General features: G+C 38.9%; 1 protein-coding gene across 2 annotated transcripts; it reads left to right on the forward strand.

Annotated features, from left to right (window-relative positions):
- Nucleotides 1-1,329: 1,329 nt before the first annotated feature.
- Nucleotides 1,330-21,219, forward strand: hsf2 (heat shock transcription factor 2). 2 transcript variants are annotated; one of them, XM_069515025.1, is made up of 12 exons: nt 1,330-1,713; nt 2,112-2,220; nt 2,802-2,929; nt 6,050-6,174; nt 11,316-11,391; nt 12,339-12,400; nt 13,152-13,230; nt 13,320-13,453; nt 17,147-17,428; nt 17,694-17,796; nt 18,419-18,485; nt 19,715-21,219. In XM_069515025.1, exons 1-12 carry the CDS (start codon nt 1,621-1,623, stop codon nt 20,053-20,055), a joined length of 1,599 nt encoding a protein of 532 aa, XP_069371126.1. In that variant the 5' UTR covers nt 1,330-1,620; the 3' UTR covers nt 20,056-21,219. The 2 variants fall into 2 exon arrangements, with proteins under 2 accessions (XP_069371126.1, XP_069371127.1); XM_069515026.1 differs by lacking the exons at nt 17,147-17,428; nt 17,694-17,796; nt 18,419-18,485; nt 19,715-21,219 and adding an exon at nt 15,171-16,159.
- Nucleotides 21,220-23,320: the final 2,101 nt, after the last annotated feature.

The raw sequence follows: 23,320 nt of genomic DNA on the forward strand, positions 1-23,320 counted from the left end.
TGTGTTTAGAATTCTGAGAAAAGGAGAGGATTCAAAAAACGTGTTTTAACAATTGTGAAAAACTGTAAAAACCTCAGAAAGGGAGTATCTCAAACAATATCATTACAGATCTTTTGTAGATCCTAATGTAGTTGTATTTTTTATAGTATCTAAGATTAACTCATCCAAAACAATTAGGTACTAAATGCATTCTTTTTTTCTTTTGGCATGAAAAATGGTTGAAATATCTGTATAATTGTTTTAATAAAGTCTTAATTCATTGAAAAAAGACAAAATGACCACATATGAATGTGTCTTATATGAATCAGCAGCTAAGACCATGTGAAAATATTTGGACGGTATTCAGCACCAGAATCACTCCAGTCAGCCTTACAGGTGGAAATGGGAAGATCACAACTAACATTAACATGTGCAAACTTGAAGGGACATAACACTACTCATCTAGTTAAGAGCATACTGGTACAATGTCTAAAAGAGAGAAGGAAAGTAAAGTGTTTTGGCTGGACAATTGAGAAGAGGGTGAAGGACATGGGAATAGTGGTCAAGAAATGAAGTCCCACCGTGCCACTTTATGTAACCCACCATGGACTTTGAAAAAAGGAGATGTTAAATTTCACTTATTAACAAAGAAGGATAAAGGAGAAGGAATAAAACAAAACCAAGTAGGTAGTTATTTAGAAGGAACATATCCAGAATAATATATACTGATGCATCATAAACTGCTAAATGGAATAGCATTCATCATTCCAGACATGGACATTATAAGAAACAAAAGGGTTAATTATAACCTGGCAATGTGTATGGTGGAACTGTTAGCCATAAATATAGTGTTAATCTGGATTGAGTAAGAAAATATCCAATTATTGATATATTTAGATTCAAGCAGTGCCCTTGAAAGCATCAACAATAGTCACTCAGACACAAGAGAATACATAATTTTGGAGATAGCACATACTGTATTGTTAATAAAGAGAATAGGGATTGAAATCAACCTGCACACATCTGAGTGGAAGGAAATATAATTTATTCGTACTCTGTCCATAATTAGATTTGATTAGATTAGATAGAACTTTATTGATCCCTTTGGGAAGACTCCCTCAGGGAAATTAAAATTCACTTAAAAACTCACTCCAAAGAAACAGTTGTATAACAGAATATTTATATATTACAGAGGGACTCGGGTGATGCAGGAAATATTCAGATTTCTTCTTTCTAAAAATCACTGGACTCTATTACATAGTTTAGGTCAATATAATTCAGACTCACACTCCTTTCCAGACGGTGGCGGTAATGCACCGATATGTTGTTTGCTACGCTCCATTAAACATCAGAAGAAGAAGAAGAAGCGGAAGAAGCAGAAGCAGAAGAAGAAGAAGAAGAAGAAGAAGAAGAAGAAGAAGAAGAAGAAGAAGTAGAAGTAGAAGTAGAAGAAGCAGCAGCAGCAGCAACACCAACAACAACAACAACAACAAGAGGAGCAAGAAGAGGAGCAAGAAGAGGAGCAAGAAGAGGAGCAAGAAGAGGGGCAAGAAGAAAAAAAGGAAGAAGAACAACAACAACTAGAAGAAGCCCTCACTGCGTAGTGTCATTTCCAGGTGTTTCTGTTGTTGTAGTTGGAAGATGAAGCACAACTCGAACGTCCCGGCTTTCCTCGCCAAGCTGTGGACGCTGGTCGAGGATGCGGACACCAATGAATTAATCTGCTGGAGTCAGGTAATGCTAAAGCGGCGCCGTTATCCCATCAGGATGCTAACGCCAAGTACACAACTAGACAGCTGGGAAAATTAATTTGACAAACAACGCTTCACAGTTTATTGTTCATCGGCCCTACATCTTAGTGCCACCCAACTAGTCGTTTCGCATACAGAACAATTAGTCAGCTGAGGCCAAACATCAACTGTTAGCTCAGTAAGCCAGCCAGTTTCTCTAAATCCTATATCTGCCGTTCTGGCTAGCGTACTCATCCAGATCACTATCTGCGTCATGCCAGCATCTCTTCTTTATTGAGACATTGATACTAAGTCACTGAAAAGCTCTCTCCCCGTGTTGAGTGTATAACTCTAAAATAAATCCCGTAGCCCGCTTTGACCGTGTTTGCTGATTGTTTGCAGGAGGGCAACAGCTTCCGAGTGTTGGACGAGCAGCGCTTTGCAAAGGAGATTCTCCCCAAGTTCTTCAAACACAACAACATGGCCAGTTTCATCAGACAGCTCAACATGTGTAAGAATGCATGATTTACCTCGTTCAGACGTTCTGAAGTGAGTTGGTTTTTTGCAGTAGTTGTACAGTGACCCAAAGTGCATAGAGGACTATGGAAAATGTTATACCCTGACATTGTAGAAGGTGCTACAAACAAATACCTGGCAGAACCAGGGTTGAATTTAAAACACTGCAGTTCAAAGATGGCCACAGCTACCCCGATTAATGAATAGTGTTGAATGATCTACTCTTTGTTATTGCATTGTAATAACACGTTCAACATCAGTTACCATAGCAACGGCACAAGTATTGAAGCCTCAAAGCTTTACGGTTAAATTTATTAAAATGCATCACTTTAGATCCTTTCCAATATAGCCATGTGCAGACTGTAAACACAGTCTAATCCGCTACAACAGTATAAGGATAGCTCTGTTACATCAGCCATTATATCCGTACCTTATGTTGTCTGATCAGATGCTGGGTGCATCAGGGTTGTTTCTCTGTTTGCCTTTGCATTTGTTCTTGCATATACTGTATACATTTAGGAGTTTTTTAAAAATGTGTTTTAAGTTGTTTATGCCTGTGTGTTTGTGTGCATGCAGATGGATTTCGTAAGGTTATGCACATTGACACAGGCATTGTGAAACAGGAGAGAGACGGTCCAGTGGAGTTTCAGCACCCCTACTTCAAACATGGACAGGACGACCTGTTGGAGAACATCAAGAGGAAGGTGGAGTCATCTATTTGTTATTTCTCTGTTCATCAGTCAACAGAAGGCTGCCAATGACTTTAAGACAATTTATTGCAACCACAGCAACAGCAATACAGCTACCAGGGCCTTCACAGACTTTCTCTGGCACACTGTAAGCATCTGTAATCATGGAGACATAACATGTTCATAGTCTCTTTCATGTGGATACTGTGGGCTCAGCGCTTTCCCAAGTAAAGTCCCGAGCACAGAGCAAACATTAAGTATCAACCATTACCAAGAACAGTAAATAAAATTAAATAATTGAAGTGAAAATAAATAAGTAAATAAAATACAATTTACATAAAGTACCTAATCTAACATACTGTGTTGGTCATTAGAAAAATAACAACACAACACATGTATAAACCCATGGGGGGTTACTTTGAAAATCTAAGCTCTTTACAGGTTTCCTGATAACACCCTGTTACTATGAGGGGAGGGGTTATTTTGAAAATCTAGGCTCATTGTAACCACTGGACTCAATCAGTAAATATAAAGGGGAGCCCTCTCCTCTGCGTGTGTATGTCGTTGTGATACTCACTGACTTGATTGCGTGCACCTGTAATCTCCCAGTTGTGAGAGAGATGAATCTGTGAAATGAGACTTTGCCGAACGTAAACATATGTTTTTTATTGGTTAGAGTTACAAAATGTGACCGTGGGGGCGAGTTTTTACTGTTGTTCTCCTCTCTGACGTTTTTTTTTTTTCAAAATTAACATGGCATCCAATGGAGAGGTGAGACCGTAAAACTTATTTCAAAAAAATGATACAGACAAAGGTATAGGTCAGAGAGCTGTCATAGTGCATGTTCTATGACATCATGAGTACATGTCTGCAAAGCAAACAAACTCTATTTTATTTTGATCAAGTCATGTCCGACAACCTCCATTTGTGGCTTGAGAGTAGTTTGAATGCACCAAAAGTATGTGAAAAACATTTTTTTCCCCGCGATTTTTGAGCTTCGCCTGCGGGTGCGATGCACCCATAATTAGCTTAGAAAGAATAATAGCTAAGAAACAAACAACCATAACAACGGAAGTTGCGATTTGCACCTTTCAAAATAAAAGTGTGTACTTCAATTCATGTGGGAATAACTGACAACCCACAATATAGTGCAATAAACATACCACTACTACACATACAGTATATACCATAAAACCAAAAAATCTACTCATATATGTATAGGGGCAGAAAAGTAAGTAAAACGTGTCATTTTCTATTTTACTTAAACAAACAAAGCACAGCATCATTTGGTTTAAGTTGGAGAAGGCATGTGATCCCCTCAGCTAATGACATCTACAGAAGCAAACTGGAGTCAAGAGATGGTAAACGTGGAATCAAGTTTATCAACCCAGACAAAAGGTTTGTTTTAGAGCTACTGAATATACAGTAAAAGAAAACAGGGCATCAGTCTAACTTTTTACATTGGTTGCACCGTTGCGCCTCAGACTCGATATTTAGTAATCAATCATGTTGTGGCAGATATTTTTGCTGACCACTGGCCTAAATGTTTTAGGTTATTATCGACTCATATCAAACCTCTCATTTCTAAAACCCTTGAAATAGCTGATATGACCAGTTTTGTAATTACACTGCTCTAAAAAATTAAGGTAACACTTATATCACTTTGGTCAGAAACATGCATGCCAGTAGCCTGCTAAAGGCTCCTCCTTGCCCTTTACAGCCCTGTCCAGCTCTCATCGTGTAACCGCCAGTTTCATGGTATCTCCCGCATGCTCTTGTGATTGTGCTGGGAGACACAGCAAACCTTTTTGTGTGGATGTGCTAGTCAGAATCAGTCAGGAAGGATGAGGAGAACAATTTTCTGTGGCCACCACCATTCTCTTTTTGGGGGCTTGTCTTGCATTTGCCTCTCCATTGCACCTGTTATCACCTTATTTGGAACCAAAGCAAGTGAAATTGATTCACACTGTACTAGAACTGATACTTTATTTACATATACTAATGCTCATTACAAATATCTTTAATATCATTCCTCAAACATGTATGTCATTACCCAAACAGGTGCTGGTTTAGAGGGAAATAATAAATCATTTTTTATTTTCTTACTTTATTTTCTCTGTCTGAAGAAAATGTTTGTTTTGTTATTATAGTTGTGCATGACTTATAATGTCAGATAATTGTGAAAACTGGTTGTACATTTTAGGGGTGTTGCAGTAAATAGTTGTTTTTATGTAAAAAAAATACCTTTTGTTTCATGTAACTATCAAAAGCCTTTTCAAAAGCAGAAGTTACTATTTTATTTTTATGGTTTGGATAATTGCGGTACAGAAATGTATCAATCGACTTTATGTTGAAATGTATTTTAAGATCTTGTATTTTATGTCTCAAAAGAAAATTACTTTATTCATCTCTATTTAAAAAATAATTCATGAAATTAAAACCAGGATTTCATGAGAATCATGAAAATGAAAAATCATGATTTGGGTTATGCTGCCTCTGGGTCGGGACAACTTCGTGTTAAATAGGAAGATGAATTCCTTAGTTTATCAGTGTATGTTTTATAAACATGACAGTAAATGTTATACAGCACCACTTCAAACAAATGCTATCTTCCCTTTGGGTCAGAGGCTGTCCTTATACTGTAAAGATTCCATGGCATAAGCTCAGAAAGTTGTTGTCAACAGACATCTTAATAATATGTCTGACCAGCTTTGTAAGAGGAAAGATCTCAAACTCCCTCCTGGTTTGAGGGTATTGCTGCCAAAGGAGCTTCGTCCAATTCTTGGATCCAAGGGATCACTTGAATGTTTAATTTGTGTGTTCACTCCTCTTCAAAGAATGAATGACACAGCTCTACAATGAATGAACGACCCTAAACACTCTCAACACTTATATGTTATGAGAAGTGTAAAAAAGACAAAGCCGGCTATGGAGGGTTGCTGACAATTACATCATTAAGGGATAAGGTTTTTTTTATACAGTTAGGACAAAGAAATTAATTTTAGACAAAGTGCCCGACCCCCTTTCTTTTCTCATTTGCATGTCTTGTGCAAAACTCATTATATAAAATCACCATCACCTTTTATGCTGCTAGTGTTGAGATACTGTAAACCTAAGATTTGATTGTATCTTCAGGTTTCTAACGCTCGGCCAGAGGACAATAAGATTCGACAGGAAGATCTGACGAAAATCTTGGCAAGTGTCCACAGTGTTCACGGCAAACAGGAGAACATTGATGCTAGGCTGGCAACACTCAAGAGGTATGTGTAAAGCTCTGTGCAGAAACAATATATAATGAAAAACACCAACACATGTTCAACCACCCGAGAACATGTCGAGAATTCCATCATTTAACGAAGTTGAACTTGAGGACAATTTATGGGTTTAGTGGCTGTGAGGGTCTGCCTGTTACATATTTAATTGTTTCCTCAAGTTCAAGTCCATCTGGATATCTTTGCACATGGTCAGCACTACAAGCCTGCTGCCTGTGACTTTGAATTACTGTATTCCACATCCTATTCTTGTGAAGACCTCTATTTTTCCTTTTTGTTCCTTTTTCACCTTGCTGAGACATGTCATGTTTTCGTGCATGTGTGAGCATCAGTGTTTTCCACTATGTATGGCCCGCTTAAAATTCAGTTATCTACTCACCACTATGCTGATGAAGGGGCGAGTGTATGTAGGTTTTTTCCTATCTTTATTCAAGAATTTTTAAGTTGGAGCGCATGACTTGTTTGTTTATGTTCAGATTGTGTATTACTTTTCATCAAAACCCTGCTCTTCCACTAAAATAGCCCCTGTTTGGACTTAAATTTGCTCTGTTTCTGCTTAAACTGTGTGCTTGCAATCAGGTATATTGTTGCTCGCACGGATTTCCAGCGCTCAAGCTTTGGCCCTTCTCCGCAAAACGGCTGCTTTCTGTGCGCTCGTGAATCGTCTGCTCTCAGATTATCCACTGCTCTTTGATTTTTTTGTGCTACAACCCTCGCAAAATTCCCCAACCAGTAGAATGCCAGGTGTCGTGTTGACCACTGGTCAACGAATTAAATTAATGATATCATCCCTGCCTAGTTGCGGGCGTTTACTCTTTAACCGGGTTCATCCACCTCCGCCCTCCACGGTTTTATTATATGGATTCCCCTGTCCTATTATTCTAAAAGGTCATAGAGAAAGCAAGTCATGTGCTCGAACTGAAAGAGCACGCTCTTGAATAAAGATAGGAAAAAACCTCCATATGGGTGAGGTGTTTGAGTCAAAAAAACACTTTTGGAGTTTCAGGGGTTAACAGCCGTAATAAAACAGGTGACGTAATAAAAAAAAAAAACACATGCCACCATACTGCTCGTATGGTATAATCCAAGTGTCCTGAAGCCCAGACATTAAAATTCGACTCAAAAAGGTGTAATTGACACTGTGTTTTAAGCCTAAAAGTCCTCTGATATCCTCCTCAGAGCCGCGTTCATGTTTGTAAGAAAACACCGGAAACACCGCACACAAGCTCTCGTCCAAGGGCACGTGTGGGGTCTGCGTTAGTATCTCTACATCCAATAGCATCGCTCCTTCCAGTAGTGGACTTTTAGGCTAAAACACAGTGTTACGTTAGCCTCTCTAATAAATTGGGGCATATTTGCATGTCGCACTTGTGCGCCCAGTAAACAGATTAAGTCACATGGGCTCCAAAAGTTATTGCAAATTGAGACTAAATGGTTGCAGTCTGGAATCCTGTAATATAATCTGTGTGTGTGTGTGTGTGAGAGAGAGAGTCCGTTGCTTTCCTTCAAGTTGAAGTTCTGGGACTTAATACAGAAGCTACTATTAGTTTATGGTAATCAACCAGCTATGATTTGGCCCGGGACAAACAGGGATAAGATAAGCTGTAGGAGCTTTTGCTGATCATTATTCAGGTTTTGATTTGTTGGGTCTGGTTGCCACGGTGATATGTGGGATTTGGGTCACATTGGCGCCGTAGATGACAGCCGTAAGTTACAATAGGGGCTGAATCACCTGCACTGGGAGAGGAGAGAGGTGAGTTAGGTAGCCTTAATTTTTGTTGACTGCCTTTTGTTTAGTTTGATCGCTTTGATATACATACGCAACACAGTGTACACGTTTTCCATCTTATTTGCGTCTTTTGTGTTTCTTATTAAATACATGAAACTTATCTGGACTCACCGTGCTTCTCTGAGCATCAGCTTGTCATTTCAAATATACTCAGCCTCTCAAGGGACTTTAAAGGGATTGGAAAGTCGCAACATAAGCGGTTTCAACTGTACATGAATTTTGTAGGGAGGTGGAGTCGGCTAAATCGCAATTTTCTATGCAGAAAAAACCCTGGCACTGAGTTTGTCTTAATCTGTCCCTGACACATAAATGGCGATTGCTCTTCTACGTTACAAATGCATGAGCCCAGCCCAGTCAACTTGACCAATCAGTCTGAACCTGGCCCGTCATGTAGGGTACCGACAGGTACTGCCAATCTTTTGTAATGGTGTCTGCAGATGCTGAGGTGAGGGGAAACCTGCAGTGCTGTGTTTCCAATGAGCTGGTCCAGATCAGATAATTCTGTGAAGTACGGGTGTAGCGGCACGCAAAAATCATGGTTCGGTACGTAACTTGGTTTTGAGGTCATGGTTCCAAATTGGGTGGCTGGGTTTGCTCTGAACTCATTTTTTTCCTTGTCCCACTATTGTAGGTGTTATTTCCAATAGGACATAACTGGTGATGCTCTTTCAAACAAGTCTGCATTTTCGATGTGCTACCAGCTACTTATCTGACAGCAGTTGCACAATGTCTTTGTCTGTCGTCATTACTGACTGTGAAACTGAAGTATTCCCATACAGCGACATTAATGATGAGGGGGGGTCTTTACACTCCCGTTTGTCTGCGGTCACTCTGACCTTGAGCCTACAGCAGATTCAGTCCTTCGCAAAAGTTATCCCTTTGAATTTGAGAAGTACACAGTAAATTTATCATATATCATATATATTTATTTATTATATTATACTCAAATTGAATAAAATTTTACTCTGACACAGGTAATATTTGGTCCCAGTCTAAATAGAGTGAAATTTACTCCACTTGTAGAGTACATTTTTCAGAGTAAAATCTACTATTCTGTGGTTATATTTTACACTACATCATGATAATTTACTCTTTGTCAAATAAAATGAAAACAACTCATTTTTAACAACAGTAATTTTACGCAATACAGAACTAAATTTCACTCAATGCAGAATAAAATTTTACTCAATACAGAATACAATTTCACTCAATATAGAATAAAATTTCACTCAATATAGAATAAAATTTCACTCAATACAGAATTACATTTCACTCAATGCAGAATTTATTTTTGCTCAATGGAGAATAATATTTCACTCCATACAGAATTACATTCACTCAATGCAGAATTTATTTTCACTCAAAGCAGAATTAGATTTCACTAAATACCAGAGGTTGCGCTAGACTTTTTCGTTGTCTGTCATTTTGACTGACAGGGTCATAAAAATCCTGTCATGATCTATTTTTACCGGTCACTTAAATTTTTTAAATGATAATAATGACATATTCAATAGCATTTAATTTTAATTCATTTTTAATTAATATTCAGTCCAAATAAGCTGAACAAATAATCCACACACATAGTGTGATGCATTGAGTACGGTGTCCAGGTCAGAGATGATGCTCAGATGGGAATCTTTTTTAGATTGATTTGGTCACCTCCGCAACATACTCTGTCTGCACGTCTACATGTGTCAGTGTGACGCCAAAGAACCTGCAATCTGTCAAAATGACGGATGGCCCTCAGATTTGTCCGTCACCGTTTTAAATAAAAAAAACGGTCAATGACGGAAAATATTTGGTTAACGCGACCCCTGCTAAATACAGAATTGTTTTTCACAAAACAGAATTGCATTTTAGTTCAAATTACAAATCATAAGTCAACTATTCTATTTGTCACTCTGATGACAGTGATATTGACAATTGACAAGTGTTTCCATCAATTTCATAAAATAAAAATAAGTCACAAAAATAAAATTGTGGCCTTTGTAAATTACAATTTTGGCCTCTGCTCAGCCTTTAACAAAATACATAAATAAAAATAAAACAAAAATATTAAAATTGTAATCCAATGCATCTTGATTAAAGAGTATATTAGGCTCATTGAAAAAAAAAGTCACTGGAAACAGTATGGGACAACAACAAGCTTGAATCGTCTTGACTATAGGACATTTGTATGTCAAATGCTTTGTGACCGAACAACTCTTTAACATCAACAACATGAGGTCCCTCTGTTGTACACACAACCTTAAATGCATTTAAATGCTCATCCAAACATATGTTTTGTAGTACAAATGTAACTAACAGTAGCATCTCATCTTTAACAACAATGTCATGGATTTTGTGAAAAACTGGCATCTCACAATGGACTTTCAGACAAACAACTAAACCTGAACGATATATATTTCTCAGGTGTTTTGCCCATTTAACTTTAAATACATTGGTGTTAATTGGTACCTGAAGAGTCTTCGCTATCTTACTGCCCCAGTCCATCACTTTTAAAGATAACATTTTACCTGGACCAATCATTACTCTGTTTGGGTCAAATGTCTGCCAACAGTATGCTATTTGTCTTTGGTGTTTATTTGCCAATGTTTTAGTTATATTTTTGAAGCTTTTTAATTGTTTTTTAAAGATATTGTGCTTTGCTTCATAGCACATGCACCAGCTATGTAAAATTGGTTCAATTTTAAGAATAAATGTAGGGTAGTGCACCATAAAATGATGGTTTGGTAGCAGCCTCTTGTTGTGAAACAAAAGCTTGAATAACCTATGGTGTTCTGTGATCAAGTGTTTCAAATAAATAGCAATACCCTTTGATAACATTGGAGAAAATACAATGTTTACTATTTGAAGCAGCAGCAAATACAAATACCAGTGTGGATCATTTGGAGAAACTAAGTCTCCAAAGATAAGTGGTAGATTGCGAAGTAAACACCAGGATTGGATGGCATTTAACCCCAATTCGAGTCCTCTCTTAATTTCAATGCAGGAGGTTTGTTGTTTTTCTCCATGTACCCATAGTTAAAGCTCTTAATTATCCTGTCTATTTCCTTTTGATGTTGTGTAGTTGTCCATCAAGTGCAGTATTAGCAGTTTCATTTCATATTGTGCCACTCCCTCCAGGATATCGTTCATAATATCGACAGAGAAATTTTCACATGTATTGAAGTACTGCAAGGAATTTAGAATGCAAGTGCGTTTAACACCCATTACATAGGGAAGACTGGGATTTCTCTCTATTGTTTGGCAGTGTTATGCATGAAGTGCTCGAGTTCGCATAACCGTCTTTGGTGAATTTTCATAAAATTCTGTAAGTGAAACTTGTTTTGTTGTTAAGGGAGAATGAAGCTCTCTGGAGGGAGATCTCAGATCTGAGACAGAAACATGCCCACCAACAACAGCTCATTAAAAAGGTGAGTAGTATACTGGACCATCAGTTTACACTATCTAAAGCTGTGTTCACATACAATACATGCCTTCTGTGAGCTCTATCACATTAATATGCACAACTACATATTTCTGAGTGCAATTTGATTGCAGTTCATAGAACATTAGTTAATCGTTCATCCATTCAATGGATATATAAACAGATTTTTTTTTTTATTAGTATAGTATTTCAGTGGGATAAACGGAATCAAATGTTTTCCTCACCACTCAAATGTTCTGATAAACCCAGTATTAAGTATTATCACCAGTCAAGCACTTAAAAGAGCTTTATTAAAAGTTTGTGTTACTTATTATTTTGACCTCATGTAAACATTGTTGTGACATTGTATTGATTAGTGTAGCCAACAACTGTTACATTTATCATCATGCCTCATTTCCACATGTTTCTTTCAGACTCTGTGTTTAACCCACAGAATTTGTTTTATTTTATGTCAAGTTCATTATCAATAGGTTATGTACAAATAAACGAATGTTATAATGAACTCTCCCACATTTACTTAACTACGATTTATTTTATAAAAATAACCTTATTGAAATTCACAATGTGTTAAACTGGTTGAGTAAATTTGTAATTTATCATACAATTAAATGAAATAGCCTCTTAGCTAATTAGTTTATATGCTATCTTTCTGTGCCATAAAGCACATATGGTCTGTCCAAAATTCACCGCAGTTGTTTTTTGATATATTATTATATTATATTATAATATTTTAATATCAGGAAATTTGAGACAGAAAAATACTTGAAAGGAGGAGTTTTGCAACACATTGGGGATCAAAGAGATTGCCATAGGAAAGGATACCTTTCTGGTCCGCGTATGGACACAGAGCTATGTGGAACTGAGGCGCTATTGTCTGTGCTGAAAATCTATCCAAATTTTCTGTTGTATCTCATTAACTGTTTTTTTTTCCAGCTGATACATTTCATCGTCACATTAGTACAAAACAACCACATCCTGAATTTGAAACGTAAAAGGTGAGTTCATCCTTCAACTGGGATTTGGTTAGATTACTGATCCTACAAACACAGTCCCTGCAGCTGTTAAAGAGGCACAGATGACATGATCAGTTAGTCTTGAATGACCCATGAATAAGGTGCCTCATGAAATGCAAAGAGCAGGCAAATGTGCAGTCTGTTTCTATAAAATTAATGTCAGCTTGTGTATAATTTCTTACAATGTGGTTTTTAGTGTGGGAGTGTTGTTGCCCATATGATAAGACTGTCTGTGGTGGTCAGATTAACAACCAGTTTCATTCGAACATGTCATGGTTACATTTGGAATGAATGCTGACTCACTTTCACTTCCTACCCCACTGTTGCTGAGTTGTTTTCACACTCATTCTCAGATAAACTTTAAATTTAGCTCTGCACAGTGAAAAGGGGATATCATCTTTCCCAGCCAGTGGTGAAACTGTTAAAGGTGTCTCAGAATGTGAATTTATTTCATGAATTCAAATTGTTTTGTAAATCCAGTGATTTTCCTTTTCCCGTCAATCTGTAATGATCAGTATTTTTGATTAACTGATCATACATGATTAAGATAAAATGAAAACTCAATATTTATGTTAAAATATTAATCAACAGAAAATTGTAATTGTTGTTTGAATGACATGCATGATTTTTCTAAATTAAACTTTGTCAATTACACAGTAGTCAGTCTGTAAACTAACCATTTCAGCATTCTCATAATGTGAACTTTAATGATGTGTCACGGTCTTGTCAACAGGCCAATTCTTATTAACAGCAATGGAAAGAAGCCCAAATATATTCATCAGATCTATGATGAAAAAGTTTGTGTGGAACAGGTTAGTAAATAATGGAACCTCATGATACAAACATTGAAGGTATTGCTTTTAATGCAATTGAAATCATTAAATTTTGTGTGTGTGTATAGTCATCTGTCAACAGTCTGAATGGTGTGAAAGGCTCTGAGATGTCGGATGATGTTATCATCTGTGACTTGACTGAGAATGATGCAGAGGTGATGGCTGAGATCACTGAGAGGTCACCTACAGACTATGAGCAAAGGTAAGACATTCTACTACTCAAATCATTCTACTGCTTTCAAATGTCATCTCTTAGATTACATCAAACCAGTAACAGCTGCAAGACAATTGAAAGCTGTCTGATTTGCAGAAGTGCAAGAATTTCTGATTTATTGTGTGACATGTTTAATGGGATGTCCATGTTTTGAATCACATCATATTTTTGACAGTTTTTATTGTGCCACTATCGAAGTCATTCCATCTCAACGTTATATGAGTGGAAGCAGCAAACATCAAATGATAGTAAAGTGAAACCAAAAAAACAGCACTCTGTCACCTCGAGGCTTAAGCTCAGTAATGATGATGTTGATGATATGATGATCATAATGTATTTATATATATCCTAGTGATTAGTCTTTAGTTAAGCCATTTGTTTTCCATTTATGTATTGTGGCCCTTTAAAGTTTTATCACAGGTCTTAGAAAAAGCCATTAAGAACATGCGTAGGACTGAAAGGTTTGTACTGACTCAGTAAGTGTCTAAAATAGACAAGTATAAAGAATATTTACTGCAGAAGTGATGAACTTGTGAAAAAATGATGACGGATTTTTGACACGCAATTTGAGAGATTAAGGTATTATGATTTATAAAATTATACTGAAGAATTGTCTTTTGAATGACAATTTCGTGATTTATACAATTCAATTACTAGGGAAGCAAGGAAAAAGGTTGGATGCCTCAACATTTATTACTATTTTAAATGCCAAGCATTATATTAAGGTACACCTTATCAGGTGCAAATGATATGGTCATTGTTACAAAGCATTTTGGAAGAGCCTGTCTTATTCAGAGCACTCTTAGGCCCAGAAAGAAGACTGTACTTGCATGTGTCTGGGTAGTGATATTGCATCACAGCACCGACAAGAAGCTCCGGTTGATGTCAAATAACATGCATCTACAGCAACGGCACAGGTTTGATTTTCATGAGAGGTGTGCAAGGAGGACCCTTCCTGACAAAATAACATAAGGGTAAGATTTAATCTTGCTAGAGAACACTTAGACAAAGACTAAGGGGCCTTATTTATATATGTGGGGTATGAGAAATGCATCCATCACTGTCCATGCAAGTTGGGATCTATAAAAAAAAATAAGTTGATGGGAGAATGTGTGCAACTGTATGCAAACTCTGGCTCATGCATGTTAACATTTTTGAGATGAGAAATAGGCAACAGAGTTGGGGATGTGCATTGAAGCCATATTATAAATTTACTTAAAAAGAAGATGTAAGCCAAATCAAAGCAAATTATACTAACATACCAATTAAATGGCATTATAAACTTGCACAACTGAACAATTAATAGCATTTGATGATATATAACACTGTGCATGTACAACATACTTTTTGATAATTTTTGTATAAAGTCGCTGCGGTGAACATGACTCTGCTGTCAGGTGCACAGAATGCAAAATGGAGACCACATAAATAAATACACTGCTCAAAAAAATGAATGGAACACTTAGTGGTCACAGTATAACACAAAGTCAGTCGGAAATATCATTATGTCAATTTAGCAAGTATGAATCAGTTTCACTGCTTTGGTGCAGCAGGTGACAGGGGGTGCAATGGAGAAGAACAAACAAGACAATGCTCAAAAAGAGAATAGTTTCACATGTGGTGGCCACAGACAGCTGCTCTCTCCTCCTTCCTGACTGATTCTTCTCTAGTTTTGTGTTCTGCTATTGTCCTTCACTTCTGATAGCATGAGCTGGTACCTGCAGCCCAATCAGGTTGCACAGGTAGTCCAGCTCCTCCAAGAAGGCACATACATACGTGTGGTCACAAGAGGGTTTGCATGGAGCATGGAGGAGATACCAGATGACCAATCATTACACGAGGAAAGCTGGATGGGGCCATAGAAGGGCATCAATCCAGTAGAATGGGAGGAAGGAGGACCAGGAGGAGCACGGCCAGAGCCCCACAGAATGACCTCTAGCAGGCTACATGTGTGCATGTTTCTGACCAAACTATCAGAAGCCGACTCCATGAGGGTGGCATGAGGGCCGAACATCCTCAAGTGGGATCTGTGCTCACAGCCCAGCAATGTGATGCACGATTGGCATTTGCCAGAGACATCAGAATTGGCAGTTTTGACACTCAAAGACGAGAGCAGGTTCACACTTACCAGATGTGAAAGGCATGAAAGAGTCTGCTTTGATAAATGTTATTTTGCCTGTTACATCATGAGGACCGGTTTAGCTGGGACAGTGATGGCCTGGGGAGACATATCCTCGGAGAGTTGCACAGAACGGTACCCTAACTGCTTTTAGGTGCCATTGACTGGCCCTCACATTCCCCTGACTTAAATCCAATTGAGCACCTATGGGACATTATGTATTGGTATATCTCATGTCAACAAGTACCGCCACAGACAGGAGCTCACTGATGCCCCGATCCAGGTCTGGGAGGAGATCACTCAGGACACCATCCGCCGACTCATAAGGAGCATGCCCAGATGTTGTCGGGAGTGCATACTGGCATGTAGAGGCCATACACAGTACTGAGACATGTTATGAGTTCCCGTGAGGAAATTCATGTAAGTTGGATCCGCCCGTGATTGCAATTTTTTACTCTGATTCTCGGTGTGGTTTTGAATCCAGCCCTTAATGGGTTGATGATATTGGTTTCCATTGAACACTGTTGCATCATTTTGTTCTTGACAAATTATACAGTAAAGAATTTCAACTTGAATCATTTGTTCATTTTTTTGAGCAGTGTATATTGTGTTCACCTATAATCTTTCCTTTCAAAAATAATAACAATACATTTGTAAACATTGGGGATTCTTCAGGTTTCAGATGGTTATTTTGGTTATTGCTTTTTCAATTCAGGCACTGTCCTCTTTGTCACCCTCACTGCATTAATCTCAGGAGCAATTTGTTGCCACTCCACCAAATGATGTGTAACTCACAAGCACCTAGATTTAGGAGTAAGAAAAGTTGGTCATCTCCTCTTTGATGCTACCATTTACCATTAAAAACATAGATCAACAGGGTAATTTTTATGTTTCAACATTGACAAGGTACTTTTCATTGACTATTTATGCTTGAATGTGAGCGTATAGAGGGTGGGATATGAGGCCTCAACCTAGTGACCGCAACACACAAGGAGGACACCACAACAGAGTCACAGTTGAAATAAATCATTAATTAACAAAATAAAGAAGAACAAATATTGTTCAATTAATCTGTGGGAGTGTAAACTCTGGCCATCTAACCCAGGTAGTGAAAGTGAACCATGCAACATGGCATGAACCAAAACATTCCAGTAACTCTGGTAAAGTCCTTCAAAGCCGAGATCTTAGTCCTATTGTGACACCATTGGGTGGGGATGTACATGCAAGAAACCCCTCAAACATCACACAGCTAAAAGAACTCTGGATGTCGATGTCATAGAGACTAGTTAGACAGTTATCGGAAACATTAGGAAATACCAGCTGTTAGGGCATAGTGTCAAGGGAGGTGTCCTAACTTTTTCCTTCGTAAGAATTAGCATCTTTCATAATAATAAGTAATAAAGTGAATTAGTTAATGCGATTACATCATCCTTATTTATAGATGTAATTTGAAAAAAATCTAATATTCATATGTTGATATTTCTTCACATATAACCAAATATTTAATGGGGTGTCCTACTTTTTTCCCATGACTAATTGTCATGACTACTTACCCTCCCCAGTGATGTAGAAATTGTGGAGGTAGAGCTGGACAGCTGTGCAGTCTTGCCAGCTGAGACGGAGGTGAGCACCACCTGCACAGACAACAAACAGACAGAGGCTGATGTGTCAGCATCAGCAGACAACGCCCAGAGGAGCAGCATTTTAGACAGCAGTTGCCCCACCAGCAGCGCCCTGCAGCTCAATAAACCCTCAGGCCTCAGCCTGGAGGACCCCGTCAAGATGATGAACTCCATACTGAAAGAAAACGGAGCTATATCACAGAACATCAACCTGCTGGGCAAGTAAGTGGCAACCTGTACTCTGTGTGTGTGTGTGTGTGTGTGTGTGTGTGTGTGTGTGTGTTTTATTTATTGATTGATTTATTGTCATGTTCAAAAATAAACAAATTATTAGTGCTTTTTATTTTTTATTTTTAAAATATTTTTTTGAAATCATTTTGAGAAGTGCCCTTATTGTCACTTGAGCCTCTCCCCCCTCAAATGTCTTGGCATGTCCCTGATTATGTGTTATTAATATAGCATTTTGTGTGTGTGCGTGCACTGTCAGGGTGGAGCTGATGGACTATCTGGACAGTATTGACTGCAGTCTGGAGGATTTCCAGTCCATGCTAAATGGAAAGCAGTTTGGCATTGATTTTGATGCCATAGAGGTACAATGAAATCACTTTCACACTAAACATTAAGATGATCAATACCTAATTATCCATTTGTGTTGACAATTTTCACATATTTATTTCTCTAAAGTGTGAAACTTGCAGGGCTTTCCACAAGGCTATAGAGAATCTGGAGAAATAATTTGGCCTAAAAGCCCATATGTGGTACCTCTGGTATATTCTAATGCAACTATTTCTTCATAGACACTGACAATGATTAATTTATTTGTTTTATTATTTTGTGTACCTGATTAACATGTAGTGAATTCGAAATTAAGTAAATGGATAAACCATAAATTCAGTTCAATTCAATTAGCGCTAAATCATAATATACAATATCTAAAGGCACTTTAAATAGAAGGTCAAGACCTTAAAATCATTAATATAGAGAAACCCAACAGTTCCCACAATGAGCAGCACTTTGGCGACTGTGGAAAGAAACACTCCCTCATTAACAGGGAGAAACCTCTAGAATTAGAGTCAATGTGGGCGGTCATCTGCCTCTACCGGTTGGGGTGAGCAGAGAAAAATGGGGAGGAGAGGAGAGATGGGTGGAAAAGAGGGGAGAGAGAGAAATGTTTGTAATTTGGGGGGTTTTGAAGCTGTTCTGTGTTTATAGGAGAGTGTGCCCTCCAAAGAGAACACTGCACAGCTAAACAGAGGCAGGACAGAAGAAGACAATGCTGGTAAGTGGAGAATACTTACACACTCACAGCCAGACCTCCACTAACCTGCACTGACATACAGTGGCATCAGAAAGTATTCACTGTTTGCACACGTCATTGTCTTACACTAAATAATCCATAGTGATAATTTTACAGGGAGCCAATGCAGAGAAGCTAAGACAGGAGTATTATGATCCCCTCTTCTAGTTCCTGTCAGCACTCATGCTGCAGCATTTTGGACCAGCTGGAGGCTTTTCACAGACTTACTGATAAATCCTGATAATAAAGAATTGCAATAATCCAGTCTAGAGGTAACAAGCATGGGGCCGTTTCTCAGCATCCTTCTTAGACAGGATGTTTCTGATTTTCATGATAATGCGCAGGGGTAAGAAGGCTGTCCTAGTGACTAGTTTTATGTGTGAGTCAATTGACAAACTCCAAACTTAACTCCGAATCACAGAAGAGGTGGGGGCCAAGCTGAAGCTAATGCCATCCAAGATAATTATCTGGTCAGATAATGTTTCTCGACTTCAGTTTTGTCTGAATTTAGAAGCAGAAGGTAATAGGTCATCCAGGCTTTAATGTCTTAAAGACATTTCTGAAGTTTAACTAAGTTATTCAGGCCTTGCAGATAAGGGCAGCTGGGTGTCATATGCATTTGAGTACACAGCACTACTTTTATTAGAGGAAATACACTAGTCATACCAGAACACATAGCAGACACGCTCTCTGTGTGAGCAACAGATACCAGTGAGTCACAGCAGTTCGGCGACCCAGTCGTCATGTGCTGCACTGGCAGCCAGACGTTATCCTACTGTAGCCAAGTAGTCCAAAACTTTGACCCAAATGCAGAACAGATACATTCATAAATTACATTAAGAACCAGTTTATTGTTGTATGTTTTATATTAGTGAAAGATCAAAGAAGAAAACCTGTGCGTTAGTTACTGTTCCACCATGATCCTTCAGAGCAGCTTCAGTGTATTAGGTTGAGTTGAGGTGTGGGGACAGTGAAGAAACCTCAATTTCATCCTCATCGGAGCTTTCAGGGAGCCCTGTAAGCTGAATGGAAGCAGCATGTGTCCACACATTTATTCCACTGTGCCCCTCAGTTTTGTTATCTGTAGTGCGGTGCTGCAGTGTGTTACATCAGCACAAAGGTCAATGTGTAGTTTCTTTACAACGAATGATGAAAATTGTTGTGTGATTACAGTCAGGTAAGTGGTGATTATAGTAATTTTTTTTGTTCAGATAAGCAGTTGATCCAGTACACCTCCTGCCCCCTGCTTGCCTTCCTTGATGGCTGTACCCCTCCTCCAGAGTTGGACCCAGGCACCAGTGGCAGCAGCAGCTCCTCTGATTCCTCCATCATCCACCTTCAGTCCTCCTTCTGCCCCAGTGCTTCTGTGGAGGCTGATCCACCGTCAGAGCTGCTGGACACCAGCCTGGAGTCAAAACAGCCAGTCCGCAACTCTTTAATCCGCCTGGAGCCTCTGACAGAGGCGGAGGCCAGCGAAGAGACACTCTTCTACCTGTGTGAACTGACTCCTTCTGGATTAGAGGTCGACTCCACCCAGCTGGACAGAGTGTGAGCAGACAGTGATGCCACTCACACTGATATTAGTTCAACTTCCATCTTCCAGATAATGCTGATATCGTGTCTTACCATTCCTCACCTCTCTGGCATGAAGTGTGTGTGCTTGTTGAGAAGCAGTAACTGAGGGGAAGGCAACACCAGGCTGGTGTAAGAACAACTGCAGTTTGTACCATAAACACATTTCACATTTTCCCCAAATACAATTATGGTTTAAGAACCTCTCGAAAGTTATCCTTTAAACCCTAACAGATATGACTTAAAATTTTGCACCAGTGAGTCAAAACAGTAGACACGTATGAAGGATAGATGTGTATAAAGTTCTTAAAAGACATGGAGATAAAGGTCACTCAGGTCGCTATATGAACTTCTGTGTTAGCAATAATCCATAGTAACACCCGGACCCATTGACAGCCCTAGAGTGTCTGTTTTCTGTATATCACCCATCAAGCATGATGGGAATTGTAGAAATCTTTCAAATCCCAAATGAACATTACAAAACCATGAAATGTAGCTTTGTTCTATATAGATGTTACTGTGGTTTATGGTCCCAGAACAGCCACACCATTGTGAGGAAGGGGTGTGTGTGATATGGTTTGAATAAGGGGACCATGATGCAAATTTCCAGTCCCCAGGATGTCCTTTATACTGTTAGTTGGTAGTTCACATGAATCTACCACAAACTAATGAAAAACCTCCTGCCTTTGTGTCCTCTCACCTCAGAAAAGCTTCACACTAACGTTATAGTGTCAAGTTAGGGTGAATGTTTCAGAAAGTTACTCAACTGGTCGCACACAGACTTCCATAATCCAACATCCTCAGGGTGTGCATGGAGCTGTCTAACCTTCCAAACAAGCCTTTTGGAAGCAGAGTAAACTATGCTCAAGGCTCAAAAACATTCCAATTATCAGTTTCTTTTATCCCTGGAACACTGACACTCTTGTCTGTCCATTTGTGTAAACTTGTGCACACAGGCAAAAGGTTTGAATTGTCATATAAACTGTCCTGAACATTTATACTTTTACCGACATGGAAATCAAATACATTTTGAGAGAATTAATACTGTATATCAACATGTTGAGCATCTGTTAACGCTCCTGAAATAGATCTGGGCAGAAACAGGAATCTGAGGATAAATAAACTGTCCTGTCTGGAAATGAAACCTGCTTCTTTTTGATGGTTCCAATACTTTATTTTATTTACAACTAGGAAAGTTTTCTTCAATGCAAAGCTGTCAAATTAAAAAAAACACCATAGCATTTGTTCAGGCAGGTCTCGAAGTCAAGTGCAGCCACAATTCAGTATGTCAGCTGACAGCAGCAGCTCTCTGTGCCAGCCCACTTCAGCTGTTTGCTCAGCTGATCACCCCCTATGCATTAAATTGGCAAAGCACAAATTGCATTGTCACTGATGGCTGCTGTGTTCTATGCCAGGGTCCTTAAGCTGCTACTCTCCCTGCCTCACTTTTTGTGAAGGCTAATGGAGGGGTACCCCTTACATATGCCCGTAGAAGAGTAGGGAGGTCCTGGAACAGAGTCATACCACCAAATATAACCTATTGAAATAATTAAAACCAAACACAATTTGATTAAAGTGGTCCTGTTGGTATACACAGGACAGCAGGAACTAGATGCATCTCTATGTTGTCATGTCTCAAGACAGAAGACATCATCATATGCTCAGTATGTTCACCATAGATAAAGCACTACATCACATCCAGTCCAACATCAGTGAGGAGGCATCCTCATCTGGCCTGTATCAAAAGATTTAACCTTTACGTCTGAAAATCTATTTATTAAGTAACAATTCTTCAGATAGTGAATTCATCTGGGGATTATTTCTCTTTGAGCCGAGTTAGGGATCTGGGACAGAAGGAGATCTTCATTAAGACTGTACGTGAACCTGGAAAGTACACAGAATATGGTAGTTCCAGCTACAGTTGATGTCTCCAGAGCCACATTTTACCATGACAACACAGACTCACAAGGTGATAACTATAGTAGCCCTCTTGTACCTGTACACCAGAAAGAAAAAAACGCCTAATCTTCTCGTTCACAGTAGTGCAATGTGACACAGCATAGCGGTTGAACAGTTAATGAGCTGAGGCCTCGCATGGCAAATCAAGAGACAGGTTGAGACGAAGAATGTTCAGACCAGGGGCCTGTACTATGAAGCTGGTTCAACCGACTCTGATTTAACTCAGGGTTAACAAAGAAAGTTGGTCTGTTAAGTCGGCGTTAACTGATTCGGTATGTGAGTGCACGTCTCTTGCATAAGGGGATTCTGGATACAAAGAAACTATGTTAACATTAATTTGTGAATACACTGAGAAAACTTAAATTCCAGTCTACTGCACTTGTTACTCACTGATAATGAATTTAGATATTCTCTCTAAAACACTGAGGCACTTACGCTGTCTGTGTATGATGCTGTTGTATGAAGTACTAACTGGATTCTAACCAAACTTTTAGCTGCAACCACAATCAGGTGATCTGTGTGAATACTTCTCACCCTTACAGTTTTTTTTAAATTGCTAAATCACAATTGATGAAACTGAGAGCAAACAGAGGAGGGGGAAAGCGAGCCGGGTTTGACCCTAGGCTAAAGGCTAGGCTATAGGCTAACCCATACAGACCAGTGAGTCTCTTCCTCGTCAACTTCATGTCTCTTTCGCACAAGATGGATGAGATAAGAGTGAGAATTATGATAAATGAGCTTATCACTATGCATCCTGCAGACAGCTGTGTAATGGTGTGGTTTAATATTCCAGACAACTTTAAGCCCCTACACATTGAGTGACTTAGTAATAGGTGCGCTCGACTTGATGTGGCACTGTGCAGCGCTGACTTAATGTGACGCATGATGGTCTTAACACAATGCATGCTGGTTCAAATTTTTGTCTGACTTCATCTCATCTAGCACTTCAAAATGTCACACGACCATTAAAACGTCGCAGGAGCGACCCGGCTGCAGTCAGGCCGTGCAGTTAACCTCCTCGAGCTACTGGTCCTTGGGGCCGCCTCTGTGACATCAACACTCTGCTCTGATTGATTACATCCATATCACTGTTATTGTTTTCATTAGAACTGATCAGAGCTGAAACCTGATGGTGCACAACTGTTCCTGGTCCCTCTCCTCTCTCTAAAACTATAGGCCTGTGTGTTTAATGTAATTATATAGACATACAGTATATGATTGTGTCACTATATAATATTCCCTTAATGTATAATCACTGGCAGTGCATATCTGTTGGTTTCTCTTTG

Source organism: Paralichthys olivaceus, chromosome 19, assembly GCF_024713975.1.
Source record: "Paralichthys olivaceus isolate ysfri-2021 chromosome 19, ASM2471397v2, whole genome shotgun sequence".
NCBI classification, from domain to species: domain Eukaryota; kingdom Metazoa; phylum Chordata; class Actinopteri; order Pleuronectiformes; family Paralichthyidae; genus Paralichthys; species Paralichthys olivaceus.